Below are 10,757 nucleotides of genomic sequence, written 5' to 3' on the forward strand. Positions count from 1 at the left end.
TTGAAATCAAATTAAAGTGGTCTTAATTTTTTTCACCCACTTTTTCTGTTTTCTCAACCACTTGACTTAGTCTTGTTTGGTAACAACATTTCAGTTTTAATGATAAAGTTGTTAGAGAGAGAATATTTGCATGCTGATGTTATGGAATCAATCTTCATGATGGATATAAAATCTGATGTATATAAATAGACATATAATCCTTAGTCTAAGCACATAATAAAATAATACCCATTCCATCTGAGTGATTGTGTTAAAGGATAGAAGCATTTTTTTTGCAATAGATGACTGTTGTCAAATTCATCTTCTAAATTATGGAAAGAGCTATGGCAGAAGGTTAGTAACATAATTAAATTATATATATTGTTATGCTATTTTGGTGTACAAAATTTTATCAAATAGACTCATATTTATATTTAAATTAATGAATACATATAAGAATGATATTTATATTTTTTATATCAAAAACATTTTTTCATATTTTTAATCTAAAGGTATAAAAGATTATATTTTTTGACAAGGAAAAAATTATGTTTTTTAAACATTTTCATATTCTATTTATGTTATCCTGATCCATCTTTATATCTATATATCTATATGTCTCATGGGAAACTTATTTTGGTAACTACTTTTTTTTTTATAATAATTAGTTTTTTATGTTAAGACACTCTTAGTTATTTATATTTAAATTTAATTGATAAAACTTTTATATGAACGATGTTTAAATTTATTTTTATATCGAAACATAATTATTTGTTGTTTTAATTTGAAATTACAAAGTATATTTTATAAACTATTATATATTTTATTTATTTTATGTCAATCCATATTTTATATCCTTGTCTCGCACCAGTATCCATAATAAAGAAAATTCATTTGGATGATATATATATATATATATATATATTAATTTATTTTTATTTCAAGAGTCTGTTAGATATTTATATTTAAATTTAATGTATGTAACTTTTATATGAATGATATTTATATTTTTTTGTATCAACATATTCTTCATTTTTTAATTTAAAAGTTTAAAAAATTATATTTTTCAAAACTATTATATAATCTAGTTATGTTATGTTGATTAATATTTGTATTTATCCATCGCAGGATACACATACTTGCACAAATTCATCGAGATGATTTTTTTTTATAATCATTAGTTTGTTTATATTAAGAGTCTCTTTTTTTTAGAGGATATCAAGTGACTCTTAGATCATTTAAAAAAAATTCTTAGATATTTATATTTAAATTTAATTTATGCAACTATTATACGAATGATATTTGTATACATTTTTTTATATCAAAATATTATTATTTTTTAATTAAAAATATAAAATTATGTTTTTTAAACTAATGCTATATATTTTATTTATGTTGTGTTAATCCATATTTATCCATAGCAAAATTATTTATTTTTATGATATTTTTATATAACCATTGAATTTTTTAAGTAAAAAATAGTATATTATATTTATATCACACTAATTCATACTTATATTGGTGTGTATTGCACGATAAATTATATTAGGACTAATCAATTTAGATAATATTTTTCTTATGAACACAAATTCGTGAAAGTTTGAAAGTCAAAAGAATATTTTATTATATTAATGGATGAAAAAAAAATCCCAATTAAACAATTTGTTAGTTCAAATTCATAAGCCTAAAAAATATATATTTTTAGTCATGAAAGTAGTAGTGGTAAGAGTAATTATAAGACATGTATATTCAAATACATTATTTTTATCAACCCAAAATTTTACGTGTTCACAAGAAATTTGGCAAATTTAATTTATAACATGCATGAGGTTTAATTCATAAGATTTTTCTTCCAGACATATAAATTTAGACATTTAACTATGAAAAGAAAATAAGTAAAAGTTACTATAATTTTTGTAGACGTTTATGTTCATTTTTACGGTTAAATATAGACAAAATAGAATCCAAATAAAAATAATCAAATCCTAGTTGGTCCTTTATGTTCATTTAACATATGTGGCATGTTTAATTACGAGCGGGAAACAGAGGAGAGTGCTAAAGGCTTTAATTAATTTTATTCGCGTTGATACTGATTCAACAAATGCTATTCAACTTTTGGAAGATTACGGTAACCAGCAACATCCACGCTACATTTTTTTTTTTTACTTTTTTATTAGGTAAAAAGCTTATTTTACCTTATAAATATTATTTGGCAAAAAAAATTTTATAGTTGGAATGCTACTCCAACTAACAATTTTAAAAATATTAGTTTTTAACTTTTTATAATCTTTTCTTTTTTTATTCTTATGCTCCGTCTTATTCTTAATATAAGATACTTTGAACATCAATTACATAAAACAATAAAAGTAATAAATTCAATTAATTTTATTGAATTTTTTTAAAAAAATATTAGCAATGTATCAATTATGCTCTTATTAGTAATGATGAACTTGTTATAGGTTATTTGAAAGTATCAAAGTCCAAAAGAGTATTATGTACCACTATAAAAAAAAAAGCACAAATACTTATAGTGTTTAATGAGAACAACTAATGAAAAAAAAATAAGAATTTTAAAATTTCTTATAAAAAGAACCATCAATTTCTTCTAAACTTTATCTTATTTGATTTGTGTTTTAACCTTTCTAAATAAGGTACATTTTATAAGATTTTATTATATTTTAACTAACACATAGTCAACATAATAAAGTAAGAAGTTTACTTAAATGTGTTATTTTTATATTAGATTTCAAATATTTTAAGATATTATATAAGATTAATGGTAGAATACACATTATAAAAAATGTAATAATTGAAACTAAACATTATAATTAAATTTATAATTAATAAGAATTACAAGAGTTTAGAACAATTTAAAAAATTAAATTATAAATACCCAAAATATATTTTTGTCAATAAAAATAAACTAAATTTGATATAAAAATATCATTTAAAAATGTTCATTTACGTCATTATAAATTTATCAGTTACTTTAATAAATAATTTTAGCAAACACATAATAAACTAGCTTAATAACTTTTAGCATCCGCCTAAATTTTTATCTTTATTTCAGCAGTTTTTTCACCTTTAGGTTATCCAATTAGTTTAGCTAAATATAGTTTAAGCGGGAAAAGTATATCTAAAATTGTCTTAAGAAAGTGGAATGATGACAAGTAAGCAAAGATATTGGTGTGGCAAAATTGCTTCGTATATAAACTCTCGAGTTTGTGCTTCATAATGTATATATAGGTTTATTATTTTTTCAGTCATTAAATTTTCTTAAATTTTGTGATTTTAGACCTTGAATTTCTTAATTCACTTTTAGTTTTTTTAATTTTTTTTTCTTAGTTACTTTTAGCTTCTTAAAAATCCTGCCTAGGTTAGCTTTGCTATTCTTAACCGGTCTCAAGCCCGGATAAAAGGAGAGGGTTGTGTTAGGCTTTCGACAGCCAACATAAAACTTTGTCGAATCTCTACAACATGGATACAACTTTTAGCTTCTTAATCTTTTTCTGTCCTTAATTTTCCTTAAAAGGACTAAAAATAAGGAAGAAAAAAAAGTTAACAGACTAAAAACAAAAATTCTAAAAAATGTAGGGACTAAGAAGATAGTAAACCGATTATATATAATATTATATAGACATATAATAAATAGATAAAATAGATTAGGCTTGTAATTTTGAGACATTTTTCCACTAGCCCAGAAATAGAGTCTTTGTTGAGTTTTCTTAGGGGTCCTCTAGCTGTAAGCACAAACGATGGGAAGAAGTTCTAAGCAGAAGAAACTTGTCTGGTTTTCTGGAACTTGGAATGAAATTTGAAGTTGATCAATTGGCCTTCTGATGAGAGTTTAGCTTAGCAACACAGACAAGTTCCTTCTGACTGACTTCTTCGTCACTTACTTCACTAGCAGGAGCCAGAGCATCAAATATCCTTATCTTTTCAGAGGACCTTGGAACTTCTTTTTATCATCAATTCATCATATTCCTTCTTTGTTTCAAGACAGCTATTTCTTTTCTTTTTCCTTATTCTTCCTGCTTCAACAATCAAAACTTTAAAAATTCACTACTAGTTCAAATCTCTCTGATAAACAAGGACTATCTATAGTTTTCTCCTTAATATACAAAGGCCGCAGAGAACCTTAAAGGGTAGACATTATGCAATTGCTTCCATCATGGCTTCAAAATTCTTAGAAGGGTAACATAAAAGGAAAGGAAGAAATATCAATAACCAATAAACCACCATGAATAGAAAATACATCCAAGTACAAAATATTTTCTGTTCGAATAGAAACAATCATTAGCAGTTTTTAATTTGTACATCCTTTCAACATTATGCAGTAGCTTCCTTGAGCTGCTTTGTGATGTTGGCAAAGTAATATCCATGGTCGAATGCATGCATCGACTCTATGGAAGTTGGCCCCTCTGTTTCAGCATAAGTTCCTGCACCATATGGACTTCCACCTTTCACTTCCTTCACATTGCCAAACTCATTACTGTATGCAAATCTTATTCCAAATGGAACAAATATCATTCCATGATGAGCCAGCGGGGTGATAGCAGTAAGCCTGTCATAGATTCCACTTCCACACAATGAATAAATAATATATACACTGAGAAATGACAATGCAAAGTCTCTTTATACTATTATTTAATCATAAATTGTTACATGTGATAAGTTTGTTAACTTTTAATATAACGACCTTACAAGCTAATCATACCAACGATGATTTCTAATTGATTGACAGTGTACAATGACATTGTGTGTCTATTAAACTCTTCTACAATTTTCTTACCATCATAATTTCATTCAAATCAGGAAATTGAGGATTAAGAAATTAACTACATTCAAGAGGATCTTACACTGTAGTCTCTTGTCCACCACCTTGGGAACTGGTGCTGGTGATGATTCCAGCGGATTTGCCTGCAAGCCGTTGTGTTTTACACAGTTCTTCAGTTGAATCTAGAAAAGCCTTAAACTGAGCAGCCATCATTCCAAATCTTGTTGGGAAGCCAAAGATAAAACTATCAGCCTCAGGGAGCTGATTGGGGTGAATAATTGGTACAATACTCTTGGGTAATGCTCTCAGCTTAGCAAGCTCCTCAGATGGCAGTGTTTCAGGTACCTGTTTATGTGTTCAATGAAGTTAAGGAGGCATATAATATATATAACACCATCATTCAAAATGAAGGAACATATCTAACAGAATGTGTGAATTCAACTTTGTGAAAGTCAGATGGGAAGAACTATGATGATGAGATAAAATTTAAAAACCAATTATTTATGAAAAAATGGAATGCATAGGGATAGGAACTGCAACAAATGAAACATAAACACATGCCTGCCATAGTGTGGCCTCAGCACCTTCTACAGAGTTAACCCCTTCCTGTACTTTCTTTGCTAGTTTTTCTATATGCCCATACATTGAATAGTACCTGTCAAAGTAATGGAAAATTTTCATATTTTTGTAAAATAAGTTGACAGAAACATGCTCAAATCTTTACTTTAGAATAAAATGAAAAGGGTAATGAAGCAAATGTTATTGGTGACAATACAAAAGACAGAGGAAATACAAATCACGATTAAGAAAAGATGAGGCAAACATCAAGGTTATATAAAATTTATCAGTAGATAGTCTTCTATAAACAGAAAATAAGATATCCTTCAGAAGGTAAGAATAAAGATGATTGCAGTATTTGCAAATCACTGTAGAAGGACCCTATATGTAAAAAGCTGATGATTTGTCAACGTTTGAAAACCAATTATGTAAATTTATTACTCTAAATTTCACATATATCTAATGCTAAAAATGCAAACTTTTACTGCAATCAAATTCATGAATTGTCCCTCGGTACTGTAGTCTCTTGTCATTTGTAAGAGAAAGCTATCTTGGTAAATTAGCTTATTTGTTTGGAAACAATAACGAATAACCCCATTTCCTTTGCTGGTAGGTCAAAACTTATACATCACCAAAAAAGAAAGACTAGCCATAATGAAATTAGTTTACTATGTTCCTTACCCAGAAAATGCTCCTCACATAATCTCAGACTTTCTATCACAACCATCAATCTTTATTATCTCTCATTTTTTTTTTCCATTTTATCCACGGTTTGCATGGTTCATTGTCGGAAAAATCTGCGTGTAATTAATTATGTGAAAGAAACATTCCCGTTAATTAAAGATGAAACATTCCTGAACAAAAATGCATCATATCCTATAGGGTCAGAGTCCAAGAACCTCAAAAGAACATCGAAGTTTGAAAGTCTTCAAATTAAACTATGAAAACTGCTAACCAGTACCCTTGGGGCATTGGTTAAGAAACTAAAAGGAGAAAGATTTTTCTTAATTAAAGAAGTAAAAGAAACCCAGTGAACGAAATTCCATGCTAAGCATCATGATGCACCAATCCATGCAAGGAAGAAAGAACAAGGTACTCAAAATGAATAGAAAAAGAACAAGAAAGAGCACTAACAATGAAATGAAAGACAGTGGAAGACAGAGAGCAATGCAGCACGTGGACATAGATTAACTAGCTATGATTAAATAAAATAAATAAAAAATAATCAATTAGTGAAGACATGTAAGGTTTAGAAAGGTCATACACAATGTAAATTTTGACAGCCATTGGTGATCCTCCAAGTGCAAATCTCTCTCTGTGCTTCTTCTCTTTCTCTCGTTAGTATTCTCAGAATCTCAGGCAAATGAATTGAACAGTGTAATGTGAAGATTGTGAAAAAAGCGGGAAGCGCAAGCTTTATATAATTATATGAGCTTTGCGTTTTTAATAAAATAAATAAAAATAGGGGTAATAAATAAGAGTCCTTTGGGGGTGATTAGTCCGTTTGTGTGTGTGTTTTTTAATGCAAAAACTTATACTCTGTGACTATAATAGAAAAAAGAAAACTTATACTATGTGACTTAGACTTACAAATTTTTCTTGTGGATTTTGTTTGCAGAATTTTTTATTAATTTAGTTTTTTTATCTTAAAAAGATTTTTTTTTTTCAAATTATGTTATAATTTTGGCATAAAAAATATGTTGGATATAGCTAATAGCAATACAGTTTTGTGTATGAGTGTGAAACTCTTTCCCGTTGCTGTTTGTTATGGACCCTGATTCTTATATTGTTACATTGGGGAACAAACAAATTTAATTTGTTAAAGTATGCATAATGTGTTAATACTTAATACAGTTCATGATTTCGCACAAGCCCACAAGACACGCTAGGATTTTCGGTGGAAAAAACAGAGCAATGAAAAAGTAAAGTGTTTTCATATTATCTTTGAAGAAACTAAAAAGGAAAGTGGAAAAATAAAGTGTGACGCCACTTTAGCATTTTATAAATAAATAAAAAGTTGAAGAAGCGTTTCCCTTTGGTCCCTTTATATTTTTTTTCACTGCCACGCTTTGTCTGTATTCACAAATACTTGCTTATCTTTTGCACCTCCACAGTAATACTAACAGTAACACAAGTCGTTCTCAACAAATTTGCTTCCATTTTTGCAATTATAATTTCTTGTCACAAAATGAGGACATATGATGTATTTGTGAGCTTCCGCAGTGAAGACACACGCAACAACTTCACTGGTTTTCTTTTCCAAGCTCTCTCTAGAAAAGGCATTGATGCCTTCAAAGATGACAAAGATCTCAAGAAAGGTGAATCCATAGCACCAGAGCTGCTACAAGCCATTGAAGGATCTTGCCTTTTTGTCGTGGTCTTTTCGAAGAACTATGCTTCCTCAACTTGGTGTTTGCGGGAACTGGCAGAGATCTGTAATTGCATTGAAACATCGCAGAGACGTGTTCTGCCTATTTTTTATGATGTTGATCCATCTGAAGTGAGAAAGCAGAGTGGATATTTTGAGAAAGCCTTTGCTGAACATGAGAAGAGATTCAAAGAAGATAAAAAGAAGATGCAGGAAGTACAGGGATGGAGAGAAGCTCTGAAACAAGTGACAAGTGACCAATCTCTCTGGTTGGGATATTAGAAATAAGTATGTAATCCTCTCTTACTTATTTTCTCGAATTTCTTACCCATTTTTAAATTAGTGTTGAGAGAAACTGAAAGAGGTAACATGCACATTGGGTTGAAATTTATACGTACATGTTTAATGCAAATATGTTAAACTTCTTCTGCGCATGTACCTATTTTGTTTTGGTTCTCTTTGGTGATGATTTTGCATTCTTCATTTTCTTTAAATCTTTAGGCCACAATGCGCGGAGATTGAAGAAATTGTTGAAAAGATAAAATATATATTGGGTCAAAACTTTTCTAGTCTTCCAAACGATGATTTAGTCGGGATGAAATCTCGTGTTGAAGAATTAGCACAGCTTTTGTGTTTAGGGTCAGTTAATGACGTCCAAGTTGTCGGAATTAGTGGGTTGGGGGAAATAGAAAAGACAACTCTTGGTCGTGCTTTATATGAAAGAATCTCTCATAAATATGCTTTGTGTTGTTTTATTGATGATGTAAACAAAAAAAATTAGATTATGGTATATTAGGTGTACAAAAGCAATTACTTTCTCAATCTCTAAACAAAAAAAAAAATTAGAGATTTGCAATGTATCCGAGGGAACATGTTTGTTATGGAGTAGGCTTTACCATGCAAGGGCGCTAATAGTTCCAGTTAGCGTTGATCAAGTTGGATAATTATAGATGTTTATAGGGAGTAGAGATACTCTATTACGTGAATGTCTGGGTAGAGGGAGCAAAATCATCATAATTACAGGGATCAACATATATTGAGGGCACATGGTGTAGAAGAAGTTTACCAAGTCCAGCCATTGAATGAAGATGTTGTTCGATTGTTTTGTAGAAATGCTTTCAAAAGTAATTATATTATGAGTAATTATAAAAAGTTGACTTATGATGTACTATTACATTGTTGAGGGCATCCTTTAGCAATTGAAGTATTGAGCTCATCCTTGTTTTGTCGAAATGTCCTACAATGGAGAACTGCGTTGGCCAAATTTAAAAACAATAAAAGTAAAGATATTACGAATGTGCTGCGAATAAGTTTTGATGAGTTGGAGGACATAGAGAAGGACATATTTCTTGATATTGTTTGTTTCTTCCCCATTTGTGGAGAGCAATATGCAAAGAAAATTCTAGATTTTCGTGGATTTCATCATGAATATGGCCTACAAATTCTTGTTGATATATCACTCATATGCATGAAAAAGGGGATAATTCATATGCATAGCTTGTTGAGCAATCTCGGCAGATGCATTGTTAGAGAAAAATCACCCAAGGAGCCAAGGAAGTGGAGTAGGTTGTGGGATTACAAAGATTTCCACAATGTTATGTCAAACAATATGGTTTTTGAATATAAAATCCTAAGTTGTTATTTTTCTAGAATTTGTAATACTTCAAAAGAACTAATATTTTCTTTTCCCTTTGCAATTTCTAAGGAAGCAGAAAATCTTGAAGCCATTGTTGTTAGAAGTCCACATAAGTTTGCTCAAACAATGAGGGTCGATGCTCAAACGTGTTATCTGGCAAAATAAATTTTTCTGGAAAATTTGATAACCTTTCCAATGAATTAAGATATCTTTCTTGGAATGAATATCTTTTTGAGTGTTTGCCACCAAGTTTTGAAGCAAACAAACTTGTAGAATTGATCTTGTATGCTAGCAACATCAAACAATTATGGAAAGGTAGAAAGGTAATGTAAATTGTTATTCTTTTGCAATTTTGTTTTTTCTTGAAATGAACAAATAGAAAGACAAACTTTCTAATGTTATTTCCTTTTTTTCTCTAATTAATTAAAGAAACAAAAGAAAGGTGAGTGTAATTAGTAACTTTGTTTCCTAATTTTTTCCATTTATAGTAGTGTCTACACAATTTGATATATTTGATTCTCTCTCACTCCAAAAATTTAATTGAGATACATGATTTAATAGAGGCCCTAAATCTTGAGCGGCTAGATCTCCAAGGATGTATACAACTTAAGAAGATTCATCCATCTATTGGCCTTCTAAGAAAGGTTATTGATGCAATCTTCCCTAGAAAGGGACCAGTCACTAGAGCCATGAGCAAGAGGATTGGGCTAGAGCTGCTGAAGAAGGCCCTAGGGTTCTCATGAACCTCAGAGTAGATTTCTGAGCCCATGGGCCAAGGTTAGGTCTAATTATCGTTGTACATATTAGACTAGGATGTCATTATATTTGGTCCTTGTATTTAGGGCTCCATATTGTAGGTAGGGTACCCTAGAAATATAGGATTTTTCAGCCCTTGTATTTTAGGGCACCTAGACTAGTTTTTGTATTAGGGGTAGTTTTGTAATTTCACATGCACTAAGTGAATATTTGATGTGTGTGGTTGGAAATAAATTTAATTGAATTGGTAGAAGCCCAATCCAATTAAATTTTAGAGGGGAAGGTAAGCATTTGCTTACTACACCCCATTACCACATCATATAGTCACACTTTGTGCATGTCCTTCATGCTTTACATGCCTCATGACACCCAAACACACTTAGTGGAGAATCTTGAAATTGATCATGGATTAGTGGGTTGAACCATAACTAAAATTCACTAATCATAATTAGTGAAATTTTAGCTCCAAAGTTTGGTCCACAAATTCAATTTCAAATTTAAGTGAAATTTGAATTGAAATTCAAATTTCCCTCCAATTTTGTGTGACACTTAGACTATAAATAGAGGTCATGTGTGTGCATTTTTTCAACTTTGATCATTTGAATATTAGACTTCAGATTTCAAAGCTCTTTTAGAGCACAAAATTTTGTGCTCTTCTCTCCCTCTCCCTTCATTCATCTGCT

The 10,757-nt window shown here is 29.9% G+C and overlaps 2 protein-coding genes across 2 annotated transcripts; one reads left to right on the forward strand and one right to left on the reverse strand.

The window, feature by feature from the left end:
- Positions 1–4,220: 4,220 nt before the first annotated feature.
- On the reverse strand, positions 4,221–6,601 carry LOC100780853 (NAD(P)H dehydrogenase (quinone) FQR1). The gene is made up of 4 exons (XM_003527252.5): positions 6,579–6,601; positions 5,318–5,411; positions 4,839–5,101; positions 4,221–4,543 (listed from the first exon to the last, which is right to left on the reverse strand). The coding sequence occupies exons 1-4, from the start codon at positions 6,599–6,601 to the stop codon at positions 4,309–4,311; spliced, it is 615 nt and encodes a 204-aa protein (XP_003527300.1). The 3' UTR covers positions 4,221–4,308.
- An 834-nt stretch (positions 6,602–7,435) lies between these two features.
- LOC100798716 (toll/interleukin-1 receptor-like protein) lies at positions 7,436–8,888 on the forward strand. Its single transcript, XM_041016665.1, is given in 3 exon segments — positions 7,436–7,925; positions 7,927–7,970; positions 8,184–8,888. Coding segments are annotated over 3 exon segments (747 nt in total). The 5' UTR covers positions 7,436–7,502; the 3' UTR covers positions 8,464–8,888.
- Positions 8,889–10,757: the final 1,869 nt, after the last annotated feature.

The sequence above is a fragment of the Glycine max genome, chromosome 6, assembly GCF_000004515.6.
Source record: "Glycine max cultivar Williams 82 chromosome 6, Glycine_max_v4.0, whole genome shotgun sequence".
Taxonomy (NCBI): Eukaryota; Viridiplantae; Streptophyta; class Magnoliopsida; order Fabales; family Fabaceae; genus Glycine; species Glycine max.

Excerpts from the sequence above, each read along its gene's own strand:
- LOC100780853 (XM_003527252.5), bottom strand. The coding sequence starts at position 6,601 with ATGGCTGTCAAAATTTACATTGT. Across the intron at positions 5,412-6,578 it reads GCTGTCAAAATTTACATTGT|GTACTATTCAATGTATGGGC; the intron begins GTATGACCTTTC and ends TTACTTTGACAG. Across the intron at positions 5,102-5,317 it reads CTGAGGCCACACTATGGCAG|GTACCTGAAACACTGCCATC; the intron begins GCATGTGTTTAT and ends ACACATAAACAG.